General features: G+C 44.6%; 2 protein-coding genes across 2 annotated transcripts in view; one reads left to right on the top strand and one right to left on the bottom strand.

Moving 5' to 3' along the window:
- Positions 1–18,140, bottom strand: part of DPYSL2 (dihydropyrimidinase like 2) — a 133,906-nt gene extending 115,766 nt beyond the window's left edge. Inside the window, exon 1 of the mRNA XM_032389183.1 lies at positions 17,501–18,140. Within this exon, the coding sequence (XP_032245074.1) occupies positions 17,501–17,854 (354 nt within the window). The 5' untranslated portion in view covers positions 17,855–18,140. The remainder of the gene's footprint in view (positions 1–17,500) is intronic.
- Positions 18,141–18,234: 94 nt separating this feature from the next.
- On the top strand, positions 18,235–26,034 carry PNMA2 (PNMA family member 2). Its single transcript, XM_032389142.1, is given in 3 exon segments — positions 18,235–18,322; positions 21,198–23,170; positions 23,173–26,034. Coding segments are annotated over 2 exon segments (1,092 nt in total). The 5' UTR covers positions 18,235–18,322; positions 21,198–22,140; the 3' UTR covers positions 23,235–26,034.
- Positions 26,035–27,208: the final 1,174 nt, after the last annotated feature.

The raw sequence follows: 27,208 nt of genomic DNA, 5'->3' as shown, positions 1-27,208 counted from the left end.
CAGAACTATTACTATTATAATAATACTAAGATGTAATTTGTCTTTTTCAACTCCATTCTCTCATGAGGATACAGTAGGGTTCTCCAAAGGCTGTATGATGTGTGATAGTATCATGGTTCCAACAGCTACTTGAATATATTCTTATGCATCCTTATGTTTTCTAGAATTTTCTAAAGTAGTAGGTTTAAGTACGAATATGTGTATTTTTAGAGATTTGTTCTTTTCTTGGGACTTATACTCTGTTTTTGCCAGCTATCATCAGTTACACCTACTATAATCTCCATAGTCTCATTATCATTCAACAAACAGTTATTTTGAAATCCCAGAGTTTCCTTGAACCCATGTGGGAACATAACTAGAACTAAGTATACTCTGTTTCCTTGTTTTACAATAATGTTTTTTAAAATTTTGAAATATTTTCTAAATTTTTAAATTTTACCTTGGGCTGTTATTACTTAGAATATTTCATCCTAAAATAAAAGTTATTTATAATATTTTATTATATCTAAGGAAGGATTGTTGGCTTTAAAAAAGATTAAAAGACTCGATTTCTAGACATATAGTATATTGTCTACACTTAAAGATGATGAAAACAAAATCAATATATCAGAAAGTTCTTTAGTCACTTTTCATGTAAAAGATGTTATTTATGTTAACTTGCAATGGGTTTAGTACTGTTATTTTTAAATAAATGAATAAATATACTTTAATTCCCCTGTCCTAATTTCTAAGACAGTAAATATAGAGAAATAGGACCTGCAAAAGCAAAGGCTCTTTGGGGACCACAATTTTTCAGAATTTAAAGGCATCCTTTTATTTTTTTTTTTTTTAAGATTTTATTTATTTATTCGACAGAGAGAGACACAGCGAGAGAGGGAACACCAGCAGGGGGAGTGGGAGAGGGAGAAGCAGGCTTCCCGCCGAGCAGGGAGCCCGATGTGGGGCTCGATGCGGGGCTCGATCCCAGGACCCCGGGATCATGACCTGAGCCGAAGGCAGACACTTAACCATCTGAGCCACCCAGGCGCCCTTAAAGGCATCCTTTTAAAAAAAATTTGAGAATCACTGATTTAGAGGACAGATGGAAGGTATGAATCAGCAAAAAGCATTAAGAGAGAGGTGATTAGGAAGAGAAGCTGACCGCAGCATCATATAAATCAGAAGAGTGTTTGCCAAGAGTGTTAGGTAAATGGGTTACGGACGGCCCCTATACAGCGGTCCCTATGTTGTTTTTTCTTCACAGTACACCGGGACTTCCGGCTCAAAGGCCGCCAGCACCAAACTCAAATTTTCACACATCTAATTGCTGTAAGTATATTTTGTGTAAAGCATATTTTTAGCCATTTAGAGCCTGCCTGCTTTGCAGATTCCACAAAACCGCACCCAATATCGCTAGCCACAGATAAACCAACCCTCAGGGCTATAAAGCAAACAACCCCAAGCTGCTACTACCCTTTGAAGCCTTCTGACCCAGAGACGAGCCACTGTGCTGCTGAGGAACATCACATGGAAATCCCAACCTCGCCACATAGTATGTCCGTCTCCCCCAGGAGTTCCCTTGCCCTCTTCCCCTTCTGGATGGTGGCTCCACCTCTGTCCCCGGAAGGTCTCCTGCTCTGAGCGACTTCCCCTCCCGGGCAACTTGTCAAAGGACCCTCCCAAATAAGACTGTTGCGTGCTACTGCCATCTAGCGGTCATGTTTTTCCTTTACCAGCCCCGATAGCCTCAAACCCAGTACTGCCGGCATGGCATGGTCATGAGCTACTGAGTTACAGAGTAAGATAACGACAGAGAAGGATCTACTGAAGCCACTATATGAAGGATACTATGACCTTAACGAGTTTCAGTAGAGACAGAAGCCATATGGAAGTGATCTGTAGTGAGCTGTGGTATCCCACATAGGTAAACTCTTACAAATTGAAAAGAAAAAGACAAATAGAAAAACAGGTAAAAATTATAAACACCATAAAAGAACACCATAAATAATGTGACTGTACAAAAAGATGTTCCACCCACTAGCACAAGTGAAATTGGAGCTCCTGGGTGACGCAGTTGGTCAAGCAGCTGACTCTTGGTTTCGGCTCAGGTTGTGATCTCAGGGTAGTGAGAGTGAGTCCGTGTTGGGCTCCAGGGTCAGTGGGGAGTCTGCTTGGGATTCTCTCTCTCTCTCCCTCTGTCCCTCCCCCCGCACCTTCTCTCTCTCTCGCCCCCAAAATAAATAGATATATCTTTTTTAAAGAGAAAAAACAAGTGAAATTTATGAGATAACATTTTTAACCTGTGTGATTGCAAAATTTTTTAAATTTTGGTGAAATGATAAGGAAAAAAGTATGCTCCTATCTGGCTGGTGGGAATATAAAATGGAGAGTCCCTCTCAAAGGGGATCTGACAATATCCATAATGATGCTAAATGTGCTCATCCCATGACCCAGAACTTTTACTCTCCAGTGTCTACCATCAAGAAACACAGTCCCCTGCACGAGCAAGCAAGCATGTGCAAGATGCTCACTGAAGCATTGTTTATTATTAATAAACACTGTAAACAACAACAAAAACACAGCTAAATCAGCCACAGTATATCCATACTGTAGAATAGTGTCATGATAAGTAACACAGACTCTGGAGCCAAGTGCCTGATTTTATACCCTAACGCCATCATTTACTGAGCACATAACCTTAATTAAGCAAGTCACTTAGTCTCTTTCTGCCTCAGTTTCCTCATTAAAGTGGAGACAGTAGAGGTGCCTGGATGGCTCAGTTGGTTAAGCAGCCGACTCTTGATTTTGGCTCAGGCCCTAATCTCAGGGTGGTGAGATCAAGCCCCGTGACCGGCTGGAGCTAGGCGGAAAGCCTGCTTAAGATTCTCACCCTCTCCCTCTGCCCCTCCCCCCGCTCTCACTCTCTCTCCCTCTCCAGAATAAATAAATAAATCTTTTTTTAAAATGGAGACAATAAATCCTACTCCCCAGCGTCCTTGAAAGACCTCAATAAGTAATCACATGTAAAACATGGGACATGGCCAGCCCACAATAAATATTAGCAATTATTAATAGAGTCAGAAGCTAAAAGAATATAAATTTATGTAAACTAATATAATTTTTATATACTAACACAGACCTCTGAAACACAAAGAGAGAAAAGAAACAAATTGATGATATAGGGTGGTATCATTTAGGTAAAACAAACACACTAATAAGACTACACATTTTTGCAAGGCCATATAACACATGTAAATACGTGGAAATGGGGCTGGAAGGATACAAGGCAACACATAAATCTTGGTGACCTCCAGTCAGGGGAGAGACAGGATGGGGAGAGTGATCGAAGTGGGCTTTAGCCATATCTCTGTGTTTAATAATATATTTGTGTGATGTACAGAAAGTTCATTTTTTTAAAAGATTTTTATTTATTTATTTATTTATTTATTTATTTATTTATTTATTTGTTGAGAGAGAGAGCATGTGAACTGGGGGAGGAGCAGAGGGAGAGAGAGAATCTCAAGCAGACTCCACGCTCATTGCGGAGCCCCATGCCAGGCTCGATCTCACTACCCTGAGATCACTACCTGAGCCCAAATCAACAGTCGGATGCTCAGCCGACTGAGCCACCCAGGCGCCCCCAGAAAGTTCATTTTCTAAACAGTGATTGGGAGCTGAAGAAATGGAGACAGCAAATACAGGTAAGACTTTAGAAAAGTTTGCTAAGAAAAGGAATAGAAAAATAATAGATCTGTGTGAGACTGCGGAGTCAGGAGAGGATTCTGTGAGTTTCGTTGTTGCCATTTTTTAATGGAGGTGTTCAAGGATGTTGGTATGTGGTAGAAACAACGCGGTAGAGGTGATGAGGGTGGACAGTTTGAGGAGGTAGGAAGTGATGTATTCAGGCCATAGGTAAGCAGATGGCCAGAGACATAGTAGGGACCTTTCTTCTGCTGTGAGCAGTGGGAGGGCGGGATAGTACCAGTGATAGAAGGTGACATATTTAGTGGTAAGAAGATTCGTGGGTTCCTCTCTCAAGACTTGTACCCCCCCGACCTCCCAGTGAATAAAGCGAAGTCAACCACTGACAGAAGGGAGATGGAGAGTGTGTAAGATCTGAGTGTAGAGAAGATGTCGAGTATTTGTCTTTGTACTGGAAAGGCTTCAAAGTCCATTTGCCATTTGTCACTGTAAGTTAACAGAAAATAAACCCTTCCCACCCTGGCATTTCCACAGCAGCACTTCCGTACCTTTGCTATGGACCCCATCAAAGGGTGCTCTAATTTCATACATGTGTCCATCTCCTTACTTAGGCCAAGCATTTTACATGCGATACCCACCAGTCTTCACAGTAACCCGTGAGGTCACTATGTTGATGCCCACTTTTCAAATGAGAAAGCAGGTCTAAAAGAAATAGGTGATTTGCTCGAAGTCACCATCTGGTATAATCAAAAGGCTCTCTGTAATGTGGTACAGTCACCCTAATCTTTTATACACTAAGTTCTCCAGCGACATTCAAGGAAACCTTAAGAACTGAGTGTGCAACACACAACACGGGAGTAGTTTTCTCACGGAAGTACATCATCCTAATTAAATGGCTGAAAGGAAGGAAGGAGAAAGAACCAAGTGGTGAGAATGCTAAATATTAAAGAATTCTAAAAGCAGCCCTAGGTCCTGTTGGGTTAGAGAAGTTTGTAGACTATCTCTGCCTTGCTTCCTCTGGTTTCCAACTTGGGTAATTCCATGCAGGTCTTAATTCCTGAATCCTGCAAGATAACTTCCCGAGCCCACACCTTCATGAGGATACCACAGACCAGTTAAAGGTTATTTCAAGAAGAGCATTACAAAGATACCCTTTTGCTGGTGTACTGGGGTGAAGCTGAGGGAGCTGTGATAAAGCTGTGATTAGCGGGTTCACTGCCCCTGGATGAACTCATGGTCAGGAGGTCAAGCTGATCCTGCCCGGAAATCCTGCTTTTGCAAATTCTGTCATTGAAGTTGGAGGAAATTTAGGGTGCAAAACTGTAGATGAGAGTTTTTTTGCGGTTGATTTTTTTTCCTAGCTATCTTCACTACCAGCTTTGGCATGATCATATGCCCTGTAAGAAATGTAGTTCATTTATATAAATAAATAAGAAGGCCCAGCAGTGAATGAGCAGGTTTGGGTTCCATTGCTTTTAGTGATTATGACTATAACTCTGAACACGCATCAAGTTTTTAAAAGTCAAATTATGGATTTCCAGACTTAAAAAGGCATTGGGCCAGAAATCACAGATAGAACATTCCAAATAAATACTAATGAAGAATGTACAAACACGAAAGTGCCCAGTAATTCTGTAGACCTAAGACCAACAGACGCCTAAGTCCAGAATCTTGTAATATTCTTAAGTCTACTATTGCCAGCTAGTATTGTATTCAATCATGTCTTCTTATGTTCTGTATTTCTGGTGCTAGGACATCCGGGGCTTTACTGACCCTGGAAAGACTGCCCCTTGCAGGACTAGTCAATTTCCTACATTCCTAGACTCTCCTGGGAGTGCACCTTTCATATGCAAACTAATCAATCAAGAACCCATACAGCCATCTACCTCTTTTTTGAAGCACTTAAACTCAAGGCCATTGTCCACCTGCCCTCATCACCCCAGGGCCAAGTTTCAGACAACCAGGAACAGCCCCTATGCCCCAGGGCCCACTAAAATTATCCAAACTAAGCCTGTTTTCCTTGCCTTGCGTGCTCCTTCCCAGAAACCACAATAATGGCTCTTGCCTTGTCTTCCCCTCATCCCACTGCCTCCTGACTAATGCTGGTGCTTCCCCTTGTAGCCCTGTGCGTATGCTCTGTCTCCTGTTCTAGGGATCCACGAGGATAAAAACCTCTTCCTTCATGACAGCCATTTCCATGCTGTGCATCTCACCACACCGGTTGTAACAAATCCCAGGTGCATTTGAAAACAACTGCCTATACTAGCCTGCAAGAGGTGTTCCTTTATCCAACAGAGATAACAACTTCTAGAAAGAGACTACTCAGGAAAGGACAGACGAGGAGAAGTAAGAGATAGACCAGACTGCCTCCACCAATGCTGGTCTGGTAGCTGATGCCAGGCTGCCTGGGGCAAAGTGCTCAGACACCTAGGTCAAAGTAAGAAAAACAAGGACAAGACATGTAATTTTTCATAAAGCTCAATTTATGCATACTTCTAAATCCTAGAATTATTTTCCCTTTAATGGTTTTGGTGCTAAATTGTTCTTCGTGTTAGGAGATGATACTGTGTAGTAATGTTTTTGTTTGGTTTGGTTTGGTTCTTTAGTGTCCCTATTTTGGCAAAATAAAAATTTGGCAACCCTTAGGTTGTTCCCCAAATTTATTTTTGAAATTTCACTGGAGTGTGAAAGCCAAAGTCTGCCGACGCAGCTCCAGAAAATGGGAATGGGACAGGCAGCTGGTGCTCAAATCAAGCCTCAAACTATAAGCCTAATAAAGAAGATTCAATGGTGCATGTAGTCAGTTCACACATCCCTCTGCTAAAAACATGCAGTCTGATGGGATCTCACTTTAATTGAAGGTAAGAACACAATTTAAAAAAAAAATAGCAAGCTTACCAAAAATTATTACAGAACAAGGATAGCAGGTATCATGGGGGGTGGGGGGAAAACATTCAAGAAACTATTTGGCATCTTCAGTAGAGGGTAGGAAAATATTGGTGGATAGGAAACACAATAGATGATCTATCAGATCAAACCCTGGTTTTAACAGTATGCTGAGAAACAGAAAATAGTTGCCAAGAGCTGGCCTGGGTGTTGTCCTGTTGAACATAAATTTCACAGAGTATTATTAACATCAGACCACTCAGTGACCATGATGGATCAAGACAAAAACGAGACCCCTCCATGATCATGTCTGATAAAATACAAACCTTGTCCAAGTCGCAAAGTACCAAATCCCCCTCTCCTAAATGCTCTAAGTGCCTGCTGCTTTTTTCCCAGTCACAGCTCCACCTCTGTCTAATCCGTCCTTGTACAGGTAAGATTTAGTGAGATATCAAATCATAGAACTGCTTTCCTTTTTGGCAGCCCCAGCCCAGAGGGAACCTTCATTTCCTTGGACCCTCCCCCAAGCCCCACTGAAACCCAAATAATCTCTCTCGAATACCCTCTTACGGAGATGCCCCATGGTTCCCCATGGTGTGTGTTCTCCCTCACTACAGCAAGTAATAAACCCAGCTCATTCAACTACAAGTGCACTCCTGGGGGTTGCTGGCTGAAGGACGCTACCAGGACGCTCAAGTAGGAATTCAATGATTATTTAACGTGACAGATATCTCTCTCAAAAATTAGTGAAGGTATAGGGGCCTTCTCATTAAAGTCAGAAATCAAACAGGGGGCCCCAATGCTGCCACCATTATCCAACATTGTTCTAAAGCTCTAACCAATGTAGTCAGACACAGAAGAGAAATAATAAGTAAAGGCAGTAGAAAAAAGACATAAAAGTAATATCAGGTAATAAAACTGTCCCAAGAGAATCAACTGGAAAATACTAGAGCCAAGAGCAAGTAGAATAAGGCACTCTATTATTAATTAATATAAAACTCAAGAGTCACACAGAATGTAAACTACACAATATAATGGCAATTATAGTCACAATAACAACAAAGCACCGGGAATAAATGTAAAAAAAATTTTCAGAGGAATAGAACAAAATACCTGGAAAAAAAAAAAAAATGGCAAGCCCATACTATAAGCTTAGGTAGAAAGACTTGCTATCTTAAAAATTAAATATATCTTCTAGTTCGCTAGATAAATTTCATATAATTCTGGTAAAAATTATATCAGCTTTCTGTAATTGAAAATATCTTTCATGGAAAAGGCAGTTGAATGGTAGCAAAAATGAAAAAAGTAAAAATATTTAAAAGCAACAGTAACTAAAGCAGTATTGAACCACCACATTAGTAAGGCAGATCAGTGCAACAGCAGGAAGCCAAAACTCATATCCAGACATATGGAAAAGGCGGAGTATATAAAAAATAAATAGAGAAACATCAATTATTGACTAAATGACATTAGGACAATAGGCTAACTATTCGGAAAATTAAGTTATACCTTATTTCAAGGTATTGAAAATTTAATTGCAAGATTTAAATATAAACATGGAATCCAAAAAGGTTTTAGAAGAAAATGTAAGTAAATAATAATCTTGAAAGGCAGGAACATATCAGAAAAAACAAACTGATTTAAGTTCAAAATTTAAATTTGGATGTCAAAATATAAAAGCCACAAAAAATCAGATGCAAACTAGGAAAAAAATGTGTAACAAGTTGACATTGAAGTGGATACATTCTAATATAGAATTTTTACAAATCAGTGTTTAAATATGAATGCTTTAATAGGAAAACTGGCAAAAAGCAGGATACCACTTATCACCTACAAATTTGGGAAATATCTATAAAAATGATAATACCCAGTGATACTAGAAATGCTGAAAAACAGTATTTCTCATTCATTTTTGGTGGGAGTATAAAGACTGGAAAAAATATACCAAAATGAGGGGCGCCTGGGTGGCTCAGTCGTTAAGCATCTGCCTTCGGCTCAGGTCATGATCCCAGGGTCCTGGGATCGAGCCCCGCATAAGGCTCCCTCCTCGGTGGGAAGCCTGCTTCTCCCTCTCCCACTCCCGCTGCTTGTGTTCTCTCTCTCACTGTGTCTCTCTGTCAAATAAATAAGTAAAATCTTTAAAATATATATATATACCAAAATGTTATCAATGCTTATTTCTAGATAATCAGGTTATCAAGGATTTCTTTCTTAAAAAAAAAAAAAATGCGCATGACTGTTATCTACAATAAATATGGTACTCTGTCATGTTATTTCTAAAAAAAATAGAACAAAATAAAAATTAAACTCAATTTGTTTCTCAAATTTATTTTTTCCTAAATTCAGCTTGTTAGTCATTGCCCTCCTCAACACCATCCCTGCCGCTCCCAAATCATCGGAGAGAGAGATATATATTTATATTTACATTTATATACATTATATATATAAATGAAGTTGAAAACTTGTGTGTATATATAAATTTACATAATTATATATATATATTTATTATAAAATACCAAATATACGTGTGAATACACACACAGGAAAGAAATTTCTTTATATGGGGCGCCTGGGTGGCTCAGTCGGTTAAGCGGCTGCCTTCGGCTCAGGTCATGGTCCCAGGGTCCTGGGATCGAGTCCCGCATCGGGCTCCCTGCTCTGCGGGGAGCCTGCTTCTCCCTCTCCATCTGCCTGCTTCTCTGCCTACTTGTGCTCTCTCTCTATCTCTCTGTCAAATAAATAAATAAAATCTTTAAAAAAATAAAATAAAAAAAAAAAAGAAATTTCTTTATATGAACAGGATCATGAAATAGATCAGACTTAGGCAGTACACAAAACACTCAAGAATACTGACCTATTGTAAATACTATTCTAAATAGATTTCAAAACTCCCATAAAGCAACGGATATAGTTACATGATTATCATTCTAAGAAATGAGGCCCTGGAACTTCTTTGCTAGATTTCAGTTGATCCAGTAGTTTTGAGAATAGCCAGGAATAATATTAACACCAAAAGTGGAAGCAACAAAAGAAAAGACAGATAAATCAGACTTCATCAAAATTAAAAACTTCTGTACGTCAAAAGGCACATATGAAGAAAGTGAAAAACCCAGAGAATGGGAGGAAAATAGGGGCGCCTGGGTGGGGCAGTTGGTTAAGCGCCCAACTTTTGGGTTGTGATCTCAGGATCATGAGATCAAGCCCCCTATGGGGCTCTGCGCTGTGCTGGGCATGGAGCCTGCTTAAGATTCTCTCTCTCTCTCCCTCTCCCTCTGCCCCTACCCCTGTTCGTGAGCACGCTTTCTCTCAAAAATAAATAAATAAATCTTAAAAAAAGAAAAAAAACAATGGGAGAAAATATTTGTAAATCATATGTCTGATATCCAGAATATATAAAGAACTTGTAGGCGTGCCTGGCTGGCTAAATCAGTAGAGCACAGTCTCGGGGTTGTTGAGTGCAAGCCTCACATTGGGTGTAGAGATTACTTAAAAATAAAATCTTTAAAAAAAAGAAAAAACTCATACAACGCAACAACAAAAAGACAACTCAATTTTTTAAAAAGTGGAAAGAATTCAAATAGACATTCTTCCAAAGAAGGTATGCAAATGACCAACTAGCACATGAAAAGCTGCTCAAATCATTAGTCACTGGGAAAATGCAAATCAAAACCACAATGAGATACCACTTCACAACCCCTGGGGCAGCTATAATCCAAAAAGGGGGAAACAACGTGTTGTGGAGGATGTGCAGAAAGAAACTGGAACCCTTGTACATTGTTGGGGGAAATGTAAAATGGAAGTAAAATTGTGGAAAACAGTCTGGCAGCTCCTCGAAAAGCTGAACATAGAATAACCATATGATCTAGCAGTTCCACTCCTAGGTATACACCTAAAAGAACTGAAAACATATGTTTCAACAAAAACTTGTAAAAGAATGTTAACAGCAGTATTATTCATAAAAGCCAAAAAATGGAAACAACCCAAATGTCCATAAACTGGTGAATGGATAAATGAAATGTGATATATACAAACAATGGAATTCTGTTCAGTGATGGAAGGACTGACACACGCTCCCACATGGCTTCACCTTGAGAACATGACACTGAATGAAAGAAGCCAGACACAAAAGGCCACGTGTTGTAGGATTCCATTTATGCAAAATGTCCAGAACAGGCAAATCCATGGAGACAGAACGTGGATTTGTGGTCGCCATAGGCTGGGGTGAGAGGGTATTGGGGGGTAGCCACTTAATGGATATGGGGTTTCCTCTTGGAGCGATGAAATGTTCTGGAATTAAATGGTTGCTCAACACTGTGAATGTCCTAGAAGTCATTGGATTGTAGACTAAAATGGTTTAAAGGAGAATTTGATGTTACATGAATTTTACCTCAACTCTGAAAAAAACAAAGAAAGAACGGCTGGGGACAGCATCAGTTTCTTTCAGAGGCTTTAGTGGAAATAGAGAAGGAGTCTTGGAGATTAAGGCCCCTCCTGATGACAGCTCAGGTTAGGTGACTGTGAGGTGGCTCAGCTAGTGAGCAGCAGAGCCAGGACTACAAGCCAGGTTTCCTGACTCCTAGTTCAGAGTTCTTTCCCCCAGAGAGCTGCCTTGAAATCAGAGACCAAGCAAGCTGCCTATACATGTTTCAAAAACACACCCCAAGCCACCACCTTCAAGACCAGATGCTTCCCCTTCAAGGCACTATTTGTGTGCAGCTCTTGGCCTACGCTACCAGCCTTTGCCACGGGCTGGAGCCAGCCAAATTCAAGTGTCCGTCAGCCCGTCCGCCAATGTTTTTATTGATGGTTCCCTCATTATTTGCTTGTAGTTCATGATTTACATCAAGTGGAAAAATCACACTGTCATCACATTGCTCTAATCTTAGAAAAGCATGTCATTCACATTGTCAGATTTGGCCTCTGTCCCAGCGATAGTTGAAGATATTTCTTGTGTTAAAAAAAAATGATGGACAGAATATCAGCAGTTTAGGGCACATTCATAAAGACAGATCAACAGTCCTTTTTATAAATGGCATCAAAAAGTACACTGCAAAACAGAAAACAAAGTAGGCACTCAGAACTATTTTGTAATAGTTAATTCTTTGGAGATAAAATGAGAAAAGAATGATTAATAAAGAAAGCAATTCAGTACATCACAGTGATTAAAAGGCTCGTCAGTCACATGGACCTGGGTTCAAATCCTGCCTCTGGTTTTTAGTTAGCAAGTTGCTTTGCAAGTTTCTTTTACCTTCAGATATTTCTTTTGCAAAATAAGGATAACAGTAGCACCTACTTCATAGAGTTACCTTAGGATTAATAAGATAGCACACATAAAGCATTTAGCACAGGGCCTACCGCATAGAACATATGAAGTTTAATGGGATATGAAATATTTCGCCTACAAAACTAAATTATACCTTTAAACTCACTAACCATCTCTGGCAGTGGAGTGGAGCCACAGAATGGTGTATTGCAAGAAGTATGGCACTGATGGGGAGCCTGGGTGGTGCAGTCGATTGAGTATCCAACTCCTGATTTCAGCTCAGGTCATGATCTCAGGGTCATGGCTCACACTCAGCATGGAGTCTGCTTGTCCTTCTCCCTCTGCCCCTCCCCCCCACTCACACACTCTCTCTCTCTCTCTCCTTCTCTCAAATAAATAAATAAAATCTTAAAAAAAAAAGAAGAAGAAGTACAGCACTGAGTCAGGAAACCTTGGTTCAAATCCTAGGTCATACACTTACTAAAAAGCAAGACCTTGGGACTGGTCAGTAAATATCACTAAATCTCAGTGTCCTTACTTACAAAAAGGGGAAATGCCTATATCAGAAGGTGTCCAAGCAAGTTTCAAAATAATATACTCTACACATTCTAAGAAATAATGCAAGTTTCAAAATAATATATTCTACAGATCTAAGATAAAATGCTACCAAAATAACAAGGTTTAGGAGTGGGACTGGGCAGTGAGAGGCCTCCATCCTAATGCTGAAACCATCACCTGAATTCCATGGGACCAAGCACGATTTTTCTGGGCATTGCTTTCTCCACTGCTAGAATGAGGTGGTTAAATAATCATGAGGTCTCTTTCAAGCTCTGACATTCAGTGGCAGTGTACATTCAACTCCATGATCAATTCTGACTCTCCCTTCTTTCTCAAGGAGAGAGGGACACTGGCACCAAAGGACCCACAAGAAAACTGGCCTATCTTTACCAAGGGTAGGAAAATGCCCAGCCTGTTCCTGATTCCCATGGCCCACGAGTTTGTGAACTATGCAACATTCAACCAGATGTTGCCACTGGAGGTTCAATGACAGCAATTTTCTTCTCCACCCTTGAGCCACAAGGGAGGTAGATGATAGACGCTGTTTAGTTGGTGAGAGTTTTCTTCTATTCAGGTCTCAGGCCCCAGGCTGGAGGAGTCTATTTCATCCCCAATGTAACCCTTCTTACTTCCTCTCACAATTAATTGATTGCAGATCTATTAATTGTACAACAAATTTTCAATCCTCAATGACTTATTAAAATTTAACCAATTATAGGAATATTATTCAACCTTAAAAAAAGAAAAAAGTCTTGTCACATGCTAGAACATGGTTTAACCTTGAGGACATTATGCTAAGTGATGTAAGCCAGTCACAAGAAGATAAACGCTGTAAGATTCCACTTATAGGAGGTGTCTAGAGTAGTCAAATTCATAGAGACAGAAAGTAAGATGGTGGATACCACGAGCTGGGGGAAGGGGAAATGGGGAGTTACTGTTTAATGGACACAGAGTTCCAGTTTTGTAAGATGAAAAGTTCTGGAGACTGATTACACAACAATAGGAGTATATTTACATTACTGAATTGTATATTTAAAAATGATCAAGATAAATTGTATGTTACGTGTATTTCACCACAATTATTTTTTTAGTTTAACTAATTATATGATTAGTTCCATAATTACTTGGGAAATCAAGGGCAACCAATAATTATGGATTATCACCATTTCCTTCTCTTCCCTTTGATCCCAGATGGGGCTTTTTGGAATCCTGAACATACAAATGTTTATATTTGTGTCTCCTCTTTTGAAACAATGTGGCCTCTAAAGTATCAAATGAATGCCCTTGTTCTTGGCTTCCAGCCAAATCTCTACCACATATCTGGCTAACTAGGTGTTCATTTTATTGAACAGGCTAGCCTACTATCAGACAAGTATCTCTGGGGACAACCTACGTATCAGTCATTCACATAACAGACGGAAGCCTTTAATCATTGGGATTTCTTTCTAGCTAAGATAAACATAAGGAAGGGATTTTGAATGGGAGAAGTGAGGGCAAAGGAGAAGAGTGATTTCAGAACTTGTTTTGGAGGAAGAAAGATCTAGAATGGGCATCACCATCAGGATGGGGTAAGGGTAGCATTGAACAGTAAGAGGGCAGCAGGGTCACTGGGCACCTAGGGCTGGGAGTTAATCAACTTGGAGAGGGGATGAGGGGAGACACAATGACAGGGAATATCAAAAAGCATTTTACAGACGGGAATTTTGTCAAGTTCAGTGGAACTCCTATGTAGTTTACTCATTGGCACCTGCACTGGAGAAATGGAGAATCACTCCCCAGACACATAGGTTTGCTGTGGGAAGAAGGGCCTGGGAGCACCTTTGGAAGAGATGCTCATGATCCAGCTTCCCTGGCTAACCTGTGTCTGAGGTAGAATAGAGGGAATTCCTAAGAGGAAGGGAGGAGGCAAGGGGGAACTAGGCCAATAACACTGCCCTTCTGCTCTCTCTTCCAAGAGGCTCAGAGTCCTTCACAGATGATAACCAATCTTACCTCACTGCAGCCCAAAGTGGACCTCACAAAGGACACAAAGGAAAAGAGAGTAAAGAGGTAGCTTTCCTCATTCATATTCACTACACTGGCTCTTTCCCTTCACCAAAACCTAACATCCCAGCCCAAGCCACACCCATTTTTTCTGGTGATTACCTGCTAGCACCTGTAAATGCAAATGCAGACACCCATGTCCCACAAGCCACATGGCATCTGGGTTGAGGAAGCCTGTTCCCTCCTTTCCCAAAGCCTTGCTAGAGGAACAGCAGACACCCTGCTACAGGTGGACAAAGCCACTTCTGACCAACCATACATTAACAATACCTATAAATACAGATTCAGGGGAAGAAAGTGGTGCAAACCAGGGACCCCAGGGCCCACTCACTCTAGTTCTCCTCCTCTCTTGTCCCAAGGCTTCAGACAGGAATGCACTGAGATGCTGGCAGTCACATTGCTCATTAGCTGAAAATTAAGTGATGGCTACTCAAGTCAATCAAAATGGTGGGCCCAACTGTGCTTTTGAAAATCACCATTGTTATACACACACACACACACACACACACACACACACACACACACACACCCCAAATACCTTTTCTCTCTTGTATAGACATGAAATATTCAACCACTGTAAGTACTGATCCCGGTAAGTGCTCTTAGTCATGAATGAAACCAATCCCATAGGAACATGTTGCCTTATGTGATAAGGCAAGACTGAATGAAAATTCAGGGAAGGCTGCAGAAAAACCAAGCAGAATCATCCTCTGTTGCTAATAACTGGGCAACTAAAGCAAATGTGGGTGTTACGGAGGCTAAAAGTGGCTGGGGTTCTGGTTGGGTATTTCCTCTTCATATCTCCCCCTCCATGCACCCTAGGTTTACAATTTTGAATGTCTATTAAAATCAGGGAGTATTCGGGGCGCTTGGGTGGCTCAGTCGTTAAGCGTTTGCCTTCAGCTCAGGTCATGATCCCAGGGTCCTGGGATGGAGCCCAGCATTGGGCTCCCTGCTCCACGGGAAGCCTGCTTCTCCCTCTCCCACTCCCCCTGCTGTGTTCCTGCTCTTGCTATCTCTCTCTATGTCAAATAAATAAATAAAATCTTTAAAAAAAAAATCAGGGAGTGTTCAAACAAAAAGCTGATGATCAAACATCTAAGCTTCCAAATGGACAGGAAAAGAGATGTATTATTCAACCTAATGAAACTTTGCCTTTCAAACCTGAGTTTTAATTCACTGCCATTATTATAGGGGTTGCCGTTCTCAAACTCTGTCCCTTGATCTGCCATTTTAAAAATAATCCCTTCCTTATCTCAAGGCATTTTTCTGCTCCCTTTAGGATATTAGGATTACCAGCACAACTTGTTAAAGATGAGGATACTCACACAACCATGAAGCTGTATGATCATGGTTTGGCCCTCATCCAATGTATTCACGTGGGAAAGTATTTCACACTCCCTCATGTTTCAATATTAGTTACATTATTTAAAACTTTTGTTTCAGTTGTCTGATCACTTGAATTCAGGTGAGTTTTCTGGATTAAGTTCTTTGGGTTGACTCATAGTGAAATACAGATATCAGGTACCCCCTATATGAATAAATCAGAGGACAGAGCTGGGGGAAGAGGAACCAATTAAGTAATTAATTGCCCCACCTTTTGAAAATGACAGTAAATGGTTTATCTTTCCTAGAATTGGTGCAATAAAAGTCAAAAGCTGCAAAACTCTGTGCTGTGTCAGGAAACGGTAACGTGTTCCAGCCATTATCACCAACTCCTTAATTGTTCTCCATGCGTTCACCGTAAGCACACAACCTGAATACTAAATAAATGTTGGTGGACTCACTCAGGGAATAGGTATAGACCACTCCCAACTACTCTGAACGCCCCTTAAGAAGAAATCACCTTGAACTTTTTATAGCTAACCTTCTCCCTGCCCCACAAGGCAAGGCACACAATAGGTATTCAATAATCAATCATTGACTGATTTCTCCTCTTCACCAGTGGGCATGGGAGAGAAACAGCAAACAAGTATTAAAACATTTCACACTGTAATTCATCGGTTGAGAAATTAAGGATGTGGAAAAAAATGCACGAGTATGAAGGTCACCCTGATAAAGAAAAAAATGCGAGAAGACTACCGCACTTAAAATGCACACCGTCCACAAGGGCCAGAGATAACAAATATCTTCTAAAATCAAGGTTTGCCAAATTGGCCTTCTTTGTTTCTCCATTAACACGGTATAGGGGGTCTAGTCCCTCTTTGACAATCTATTCAAAATGTGAGGGATTTTCCCCTTTTCTTTTCTTTTCACCCTTTGAACACAATCCACTAAGTCTCCATCCCCAAAGCACCTCCCAAATAGTGGCAGGGGGGGAGCACTCTGGGAAGCCCTTGCTGAGATACTTAGCGGAACTTTGTTCTCCACATGGGCTATTTGGAGCGTCTCGGGTTCCTTGGGTGACTCCACAGCCTCCCTCGTTTCACGCGGCGAACAGGAGTAGGGCGAGGAGATCCTCCCAGGCGGTCCGCGGGGGCGCTGACCATGGTCCTGGCCTCCGGGCTCCGGACGCGAGCGCCGAGGGCGAGGGAGAAGGTATCGTGGGAGAGCGCGCAGGGCGCGGCGGGGAGCGGCTGTCGAAGCCCCCGCCCCTCCCGAACCCCGGGGAGCCTTCGGGCCTGCATGCGAACCCGCCACTGCACGCTCCGAGATGCATCAAAAAAGGGTGGGGCACTCAGCCACAACTGCAATCGGAAGCCGCCCGGAAGGATTTAAGAAGAATGGAATCGGTTCAACCCTCCCCCACACCACCATACGACCCCCAACCGGGGATCGGTTCATCCGTTACCCCCACCCCCCACCTCCCAGGCCCAGGGAGGCTCTGGCAGCCTTTGTGGGCGCGTAGCCGCCCACCGCCGAGCCCGAGCCTCTCCGCACCCTGTACGTAGAAGGGGCAAGTAGGGTGGGGTGCATGTACAGATTTGAGGATGCAATATTCAAGCAAGGCAGGACGGTGGACCCGCTGGGATCCTCGGTTCTCCACCGAGCTGGAAGGGGGGCGAGGGAGGGGCGACCCCGCATCTGGTCCTGCGTCTCGAATACCCCCACCCCCACCCCCATACCAACCTGGTCGTAGATGTTCTGCAGGGCTTCCTTGCCCGAGGCCCGCCGGATCTCCACCTTCCGGCTCGATTCAACAGATGGCTCCCCGCCGGCGCGCCGGCCCTGCCGGGAGTACGCCGGCTGAGGGTCCGGGCCCAAGTGGGCGACGTCCCGCTGCTGAGCCACCACCTGCCCCGAGCCCCGGCCCACAGACAACGAGTCGAAGTCGATGGTCTTGTTCTCGGAGGACCCTTCCACTGGGCAGAACATGCCACAGAATTTCTGCCGGGGCTTGGGGCTGCCTGAGCCCAGGTTTTTAAAAAAGGCAGGGACTTCTTCGTCCTCTGCCGGCTTCCCGGATTGCTTCCTCTCGGCCATGGCGCGGGAGCTCGGGGAGGGTCCTCTCCGTCCGTCCGTCTGCCGGTCCCTAAATCGGTCTCTCAGTGCACAAACCCCCTGGTTGCTGCCGAGGCTGCCGCTCTCTGCCTACTGCAAGGTGTACAGAAAGGAAGGAGGGCTGGCGAGCAAGCGACCCACCCCTCGCGGTCCCTCCCTCTGACCCCGCTTTCTCCCCTCCCTGCCCACGCCCCCCGCCGCCGCGCCAGCTCCGCGAGCAGCAAAGTTGGGTCTGGAAGGGCGGCCGCTGCGGCAGCGGGAGCAGAGAGGCTGCCAGTTCCTGGCAGCGGCGGGAGGAGGGAGGCGCGGGCGGGGCGGGGGCGGGGCGCGGCGCAGGGGAGGGAGGGGAGGGCTGGGCCGCCAAGAGCCCCGCGCTCCGGAAGTGAAGCGGCCAGACCACCCGCTAATGGATGCGGAGCACAGTGCCTGCTGACCGCTCTCCGCGCCAGGGTAAGTATGGGGCAGGGCACGTAGGGGCGAGGACCGGAGGGCGCAGCCCCTGGCCTCTGCGCCCCTCTCCCCCACCTGCCTGGCCCAGGAGCCTCTCCCCCACCGCATTGCAGAGGTGGGCCAGGGGCAAGGGCCCGCCGGAGAGAGGGTTCTCTCCCCCTTACCCAGGGTGTGAGCTGATGGATGGGGAAAGAGGGACGAACCGACTGACGCCTGGACACCCGGAGGAGGGGAAGGGGCAGACCATATGGAGAAGTGGGGGCCTTACGAGGCATGGGATACCAAACCTTGTTACGCAAGGGCCTTGGTAGGCTACGCAGAGATTGAAACGAAAAGGTTCTCACTCACTGCACCCACAGTGGTAGGGGGCGCCTAGCATGGCGGGGAGAAATGCAGAGGGGCGTAGCAAAGGCGGGGGAGAAGTGTGGGTAAAGACATAGGTCTACGCGCCGTGGGAGTGTAGCAAAAAGTGCAGTCTGCAAATTCTGGCGCCGAACGGCAACTTGTAGTAAGAGTGGGTAGAGACCTGTTCTATTACCCGAAGGCGTCGTGTGCCGTAACTGCGCCACTGCACCCCTAAGAAGGGCCCAGGAGAATGTCTTGATTTGTTATCTTCCGCCCCTCCTTCCTTGCCAAAACAGAGGGTAAGACGCAGATTGAAGCCCACTCCCCAAGTCCCCAGCCCTTCTCCGCACCCAGAGTGCCCCGCCTTAATCCCCCGCCCCCGTTGCGCACTGCGCCAGAGCCGCGGGGTTTCCCAGGTTGCCAGACGCCAAGTGCCTGGGATGTAAAGTGCGTGCGCGCGAGTCCAGTGGTGGGGTAGGGGATGGGGTGCACTCTGTGACTGTGCCTTGAATTATGTGAGGCCACGCCGGGGAAAGGTGTGTGGGACTTGGTGTGTATGTGCGGCTCTACCAGCTACAGCTACTGGGTTGGTGGGCAGATAACGAGCATTTTGATTTGTGCCGGTAACGCGGTCTCTGAGAGTCCATTGCTTATTCCTGTCCCCATGTCTTTTCCATGGATCAATCCCTGCCTCTGGGCGATTACAGCCCCGCCCCGCCTTCCATAGTGGCAAAATCCTGCAGGAATGATGCCCATCCTTTGGCGGCTGGGGAGGGAGATCTGGGCATGCTCAGTAACCAGGGTGGGTTTGGGCTTGGAGAAGCTGTATACCGCAAGACCGTCGCGCAGCACAGCGTGACCGAGGATCCATTCCCATTGTCAGCCCTTGCTCCTGGAAGGATTAAGTTCGGATACCCTCCTCCCCCCACCCCCATCGTGAGGGACAGTCTGGGGAATGGAGTTAAATTTGGAGGACAACCAGTCACAGTCTGAAGACGAGCCCACCATGACAGGTGGGAAAGAGGATCCCGCTGAGAACTGCGAGAGGAGAGGGGAGGGCCTGGGAGGCCCAGAGAACCGGAGGCATGCATTTGGACTTTGAACCAGATGTGCTTCGCGTTTGAATAAAGTGCTTCCACACGAATTACATCATTTCCTACCCAGAGCGAGCCCGTGAGATGAGTGCTTTTATCATCACCCATTTCCAGAGCAGGAAACTGAGATTTAGAGAGATTGAGGTGCGTTGGCCAAGGTCACTCACTATCTGGCTAAATGATCCAACAGTTACAGCTGAAAATCTGATTCCTTTTCCAACTTGTCCCATCTTTACATGAGAAAATACAAGATTTTTACTTTTCTTTTTTTTTCATGTCCAAATATTTCCATTGCAGGTAGAGATCGCCTTTGGAAGAAGCAGCCAGCCAAAGGTAGCCTAAGCTCCGCATGGCCATTATTATGTAGACCTTGGAGATGTTTCTTCCTGGGCATTCAGTGCCTTTTTACATCTCCTGTTTCCTCTAAATATTACGAGAAGGTTACCCCCTTATCTTAGGAGGGAAAGTGTGGCATGGAGAAGCCACTGGGCTCAGGTCCCTGGGGCTGCTGGCTGAAGGTCAGATCTGACATTTTGCCCTCCTGGCCCTCTAGCACATGCCATGCCTTCTGCACCTTCCAGAAGGACTTGGAAAATGTGCCTGCAGTGAGAGCAGGTGCCATCGTAGCTACGGGCTGACATCTGTGGCATATGGACCCCATTTGGACTGATGGGGATGTTTTAGGCCTACGGAAGAATATTCGAGCCCCTTAACACACAAGCCCATGACTAACTGGGAGACGGTAGAAACTCTTCCCTTTCTACATCCCCCAGTCTCCACCACTCTCCACAGATGTGCTTCTTGTTTTTCTTTTTTCCTCCAATGACCCATTCAAGCTTGAGTATTATGAAGCATTTTTAACATTCATAGCAAAAGAAACACCTAGTTGTGCATTTGCAAAGCCTGCCCGCACATAACAAAAGAGAATTCATAATTCCAAGTTTAACTAACTTGGTTCTGAGATTTCTTTCTTTAATTGTTAAACCTAGGGGCGCCTGGGTGGCTCAGTTGCCTAAGTGTCTGCCTTCGGCTCAGGTCATGATCCCAGGGTCCTGGGATCGAGCCCCGCATCGGGCTCCCTGCTCAGTGGGGAGTCTGCTTCTCCCTCTCCCTCTGCCCCTGCTTGTGCTCTCTCTCTCTCTCACTTGCTCTTTCTCTTAAATAAATTAAATCTTTAAAAAATATTGTTAAACCTATACTAAATTGTTATGCCTATAGTATAGTATATAAGTTAAATTATTATACCTATATTAAATTGGTTTTAAATGTTTGAGTGATTTCTAATTGTATTTTTTAATCAAAGAAATGCAGCAACTCCATTTGTTTAGTAGATTTAATTGTAAAGGATTGTCATTTTTTTAAATAAGTGCATTAATAGTCATCATTGGCTATCATCAAAGCCATAAATATATATTATTGTTATTTATGTGTAACAGGGCAGCTTGGCTTGGCTGGAACTAAGACAGACCCAGACACACCATTGTGTGGAGTTGGGTGACATCTTCCTTTTCTAGAAGCTGACTAAATAAGCTCGTGACTCTCACGGAACAACTGGAACACATACACAGGTATCTAGCCACATCTGATTTCGTTCTTCACGTGGGGAAAATCTCGAGTCCTGTCCTCAACTGGGGCTCAGACATTAATTGGCATGCCTGATGAGCAAATGGTGGGGAAGCCAGATTGCAGGAGGGTCCCCAAAAGAAAAAAAAAAAGTCAGTCTAAGCAAAAAAGAGGTCTGACAGAGTGGGGCAGATGTAAATCCAATGTGAGACAGAACCCTTGGCCTACCCCCACTTGCGTCATGAGCCAAAGCACGATGCTCCCCGGGAAGGAGAAGGCTGTGTGGTAAAACTGACCATTGTTTCACTAGGAGTCCAAGTCACCCTCCTGGGACACATCTCTCTGGGAGCTCGGGATGCAGGGGTGCAGAGTGGAGGCCTTTCCCCATGACTAGCGAGAGGAGAGGTGAGGCGAGGCGGCAAAGACTGGGAGAGTGGCAGAAACAGCTCTTATAGGTGCCTCGGGCACTCGCAGAAGGGTCAACAGCACCAGGTGGCTGCTAGCATCTGGGAGAGAGCAACGGCAGACCCGGGACTGCAGAGCCAAGGGGAATGGCACTGTCATAACCGAGATACCGACCAGCCACCTTGGGTCAGGTCTAGAGACATAACTGGAAGTGCTGAGTTCTTGCCACTGGGCAAGTAAGGGTTATTGGTCCAGAAGACCTTGGGACTGCTGTGGGAGTGGCCTAGGACCCATTCAGGGGTGGAGTAGAAGTTCAGGAGCTCAGGCAGGGTATTCTGAGTCCTAAGGCAGCGTATTTGCACCACAAACTAATCGGCAGCCGTAGAGTTAGAGCGAGCAAATACTCAGAAGATGGCTCTGGCACTGTTGGAGGACTGGTGCAGGATCATGAGTGTGGATGAACAGAAATCACTGATGGTTATGGGGATACCAGTGGACTGTGATGAGGCTGAGATTCAGGAGGTTCTCCAGGAGACTTTGAAGGCTCTGGGCAGGTACAGACGGCTTGGCAAAATATTCAGGAAGCAGGAGAATGCCAGGGCAGTCTTATTAGAGCTCATGGAGGACATTGATGTCTCGGTGATACCCAGTGAGGTTCAGGGAAAGGGGGGGATCTGGAAAGTGATCTTTAAGACCCCTAACCAGGACACCGAATTTCTTGAACGACTGAACGTCTTTCTGGAAAAAGAGGGACAGACAGTCTCGGGGATGTTCCGAGCCCTCGGCCATGAGGGAGTGTCTCCGGCCGCCGTGTCCTGTGTTTCGCCAGAGTTATTGGCTCATTGGTTGGGGCAGGCGATAGCACAAGCCCCTCAGCCTCTGCTGCCCATGAGATACCGGAAACTGAGAGTGTTCTCGGGGAGTGCCATGCCCGCCCCCGAGGAAGAGCCCTTTGAAATCTGGTTGGAACAAGCCACTGAGATCGTCAAAGAGTGGCCGGTAGCAGAGGCAGAAAAGAAACGGTGGTTGATGGGAAGCCTGCGCGGCCCCGCCCTGGACCTCATGCATATAGTGCAGGCGGACAACGCGGCCATCAGCGTGGAAGAGTGCTTGGAGGCATTTAAGCAAGTGTTTGGAAGCCTGGAGAGCCGCAGGACCTCCCAGGTGAAGTACCTGAAGACCTATCAGGAGGAGGGGGAGAAGGTCTCAGCCTATGTGTTGCGGTTAGAAACCCTGCTCCGGCGAGCCGTGGAGAAACGGGCCATCCCCAGGAATATCGCAGATCAGGTCCGCCTAGAACAGGTGATGGCGGGGGCCAGCCTTAGCGAGGTCCTGTGGTGCAGGCTGAGGGAGCTGAAGGATCAGGGCCCGCCTCCCAGCTTTCTTGAGCTAATGAAGGTAATCCGGGAGGAAGAGGAGGAAGAGGCCTCTTTTGAAAACGAGATACTGAAGAGCCAGATGAAGGGGATGACTATGGCCACTGGGATCACGAGGCAGATGACTAAAAACCAGCTCAGCGCAGGACCCACAGCCAGTGCACCTAGGGACATGCGCTTTATCCAGCTGAGACGACGTGGCTCTTTTTGTCGTTAAATGTACACAACTGAAATCGAGGCTTTGGGGCCAGGTTTGCTGCTTCTTTCTCAGAAAAAATTATCCGAGAGTTGCTTGGACCCTACATAGATGCTGAACAAACACCGGATTAAATTCCAAATATGAGATAGGAAGCCTCAAGGAAGCTGAGGCACTTCAGGTCTCCCAAATAGACCAAAGTTTACCCCTACCATAAAAGAAAGAAATGATGTGAGGGAAAAAATATATATATATCTTTTGTAATTTATTTAAAAATCTAAGCTCTTGGACTTGTCAGGTGATTTCCCTTCTCAAGTCAGCACCTTGTCTCTGAGTACCTAGCAGTGTGAGGCGCTGGTCAAAGAGGTAAGGATCCTAAACCTAGGAGCAGGGGCGGTACTCTCAGGGAGCTTACCGCCTCCCTGAAGATGTGACCTCGGCATGGGAGAAGTAAATAGCTTCATGTGTAAATAAGTCACGACACCAGTAGAAGCGCCATTGCCAAATGAATACAACCACCCCCGCTGTGATGTTTCTTTCTTTACTTGGGATGCACTCCTCCACTTTTCCGCTAGGTGTCAGATGGTCAGTTCCAGGCACTGGGTCAGAGCCTCAAGACATAGATGACTCAGCCTAATCGCTGCTTTCAAGAGATTTACAGTATGCCAGACACCTTTGAGAAAGAGTGGACATTATGGGAAGACATGCTAGAGAGGGAGGATTGGATTTAGCAAGCAGACCATTTTGGTCAGAGAAGATTTTTAGTGGCGACAAAGGGGACGGAGGAGAGGAAAGGAGCTCGTGTTTACTGAGGGTCTATTATGTTCCAGGTGTTTTACACATATCTCATTTAATGTACACAGCAACCCCAACAGGGTATCATGTTGCCCTTTTTGAAAGAGAAGATGAAGCTCAGATGAGCTAAGTGGTCTCCTCAATATAGAAATGCTAACAAGTGGCAGAGCTGAGATAGAAGTCCGGAACTTTCGGACTCTTGCTAATCCTCCCGCCACTACAATCCTGATTTTTCAAGTTGTGCTCCACAGTTCTGCAGAGATTTTTCAGCAGTTCCATCTTTAAAATGTATTTTAAACTCCACATCTCTACTGAAAAACAGGTAGATTCAAGTGTGTCGATATCCAAATGTTCACACATTGGCATTCACCCGCAGGCTCACTTATGTTTCCAGATGGACTCGTTTTGTGCAGACCTCGGAAGTAACGTTCCCTTGTGATATCTGAGCACATATCTGGACTTAATTGTTCCAAGATTAAAGAAGTTAATGGCACCTCACAGGTGTTTAAATCATGTCCATGCATGCCCTGTGATGTAATGTGTGCTCGTGGAGCATAAATGAGCACCATTCGGTTAAATGCTAGTTGATATATAGCATCATGGTACCTTTTTGTAGACAGCAAACTTCTCTAAACATCAGTTTCCTCGTTGGGAAAATGGGAACAGAATAGAATAGGGTTGTTGTTGGGCTCCAATGACATAATGCCTTTGAATCACTTAGCATGATGCCTGGAACATAGAAAGCCTTCAGTACTTAAGACTCATGATTTTCATGATACTGAATGTTCAGCGCATGCTCTCTTTATTGTTCTAACAGTGGTGCGATAACAAGTATATATATAACCTGTCAGTCAAGTTGGGACAACATTGCATCAGAAACCATTTTAGCTCTGGTCCATTTGAGTGCTTGCTGTCTGTTATCTTTGTGATAAGTATGCCAGCAGCTGGACTGTTGTTAAGTGATTGGACTTGGAAACGATAAATTATTCTTTCCGATTGTGGATAATTTTAACAGACGAATATCCTGAGATTGTAAGAAAAGCATTTTTTTAGAAGGTACCATTTGTGATCATTTCTATGTTATAATTTTTCAATACTGTTCAACCAAAATGTCCAGTACACCCTTTCATGGGTTTTTTTTTGTATTCATGAAAATGACCTCATTGTTCTCAATTATTGACAGTATACAAAGTAAAATGTTATAAATGTGAAGTTATTAAATAAATACATGCTAATAAAATGCTGAGGTTTTTCATTTCATGTATTTTGATTCTGTATTAGCTATTGCTTGAAGGAGTTTCATTACAAAAAAAAGAAAAATTGATAGGTAAGGTTAGAAAGTCAAACCAAAGCCAGAAGGTCCGAACTCTTCTAGATAGGAAAACCTGAGAGCAAAATGCTGGGATAAGAGTACTTGAGCTTTGTCTCCAGGGATGAAAGAAAGCGCTGTCACCCATCATCGATTTCCCTTTTAAAATACATAGAAACAACAGATGGAGGCCTGTTCCCTCAGAGACCTCCAACTCATTTTCTTGGGCAAGTTACTGTACAGATAAATTCACCACGTCTATTCTGCCAAGAGTGAAATGACCTAGAGGTAAAATATTGCATCTTTTGGATGAAGTCATTTTTTTACTTGCAGATGTGTAGGAGGAAAGCTCCTCTTGCCATTGGCCTTCTCAAAATTGTTTCTCTTCCGCTGTTCTACAGTGCAATGGGGGAGGAGTCCTCCCTGAGCTGTACACAATGCCGATCGGCCTATTACAAGATGAGTGTCCTGAGGGATGCCCAACACCCTCTCCCAATCACTTGAGCAAAAACCTCTTAAAAAATTGGCCTCACCTTACACTTACTATGTCTCCAGTCCTGACTCTTGGACACTGAGGCCTCCAAGATTACATACTGCTGAAGACAACTTTTTTGGTTTTTTGTTTGTTTGTTTGTTTGTTTTTTACCAGGGTCATGAGTTTCTTCAGGCCTTAGGGTCATCTGACATCTCCACCTGCACCAGCCAGTCTGCCAAGCCTTGCATCCTATTGTCATCCGCTGTCCACCCCAAATGCAAGACTCTGATCATCAGTTCTCATCTTTACTCTCCTGTCCACACTGCACTGTGTTTCCTTCCAGTGTTGATCTTCAAGGTCGTCCAACATGCCTTCCTGGTACTCATGATGTCCTAGACAAACTAGCCTATATCATCAGAGTCCTTGCAAAGTACCCTGGCACCATATTCCTTAATTGAACTCTGGTCCTCCGGGTAGCCTGCTGCCCTCAAGTCTCTTGAGTGGAAGCTGCTCAGTCTCCCATCTCAGGAAAGATTGGAGAGTGCTGGTGGCACTTCTTTTAGTTCACCCTCATCACCTCCCCACTTGCAAACACGTTTCCTGGCATAAACTGACTCCCTCTGCCCCACAGTGAGCTGTGGGTCAGTCCTGGCAAGCCTAGACAGAGCATTGGCAAAGCAACCCAATGTGCAAAGAGCCTATTTAGGATGGCATCTGGCCAGATGTTATCTCTAGCAGCAAAAAGTAGGAAGAAAAAGATAACAAACATAAGCCCTATCTAAGGGAGTCCTACAAGTCAAGACTGGGAAAGCAAAGATGGTTGGAAGCTAGAGTTTTGAGGAGTGGAGCCTGAAATGAAACATAGAATTGAAGTAAGAGGGTCTGAGACAGTATTGTCAAAGACACTCAGAGTGCATTTTTTGTTGATCACCAGCATAATCTTTGGGTGGTCTATAAAGACTCATGATCAGAGCAGACATCTCTCCCATCTTTCAGGGTAGGCTGGGAGCTCCTTGAGTTTGCTCAGGGAAGACTTTTACTCACTGAGAAAGTCTCTTGGGGTGCAAGATGGTGTCCAGAGATGGGCTTCTCAGAAACTAGCTTCCCCACTGTAGCAGGCTCCGGATTTGGCCCTGGTGCTGACCTGACTTTCTGCTGTGCCTGAGTGGTCCTTGACATCCCAGATGAACATTTTCTTAAAAACTGGAGTAACTCCAGAAGTGGATGCCAAAATCAATTCGATCATAAGAAAAAAAGGTGTAGGATTTCAATCTTTCAGGACACCAGCTGGAGCTGACCATTAATTGTGTGGGGTGCTTAAAGCAGCA

The sequence above is a fragment of the Phoca vitulina genome, unplaced genomic scaffold (assembly GCF_004348235.1).
Source record: "Phoca vitulina isolate PV1807 unplaced genomic scaffold, GSC_HSeal_1.0 scaffold53, whole genome shotgun sequence".
NCBI classification, from domain to species: Eukaryota; Metazoa; Chordata; class Mammalia; order Carnivora; family Phocidae; genus Phoca; species Phoca vitulina.
The sequence above is the reverse complement of the archived record's forward strand: the minus strand, read 5'-3'. Positions and strand labels throughout refer to the sequence as shown.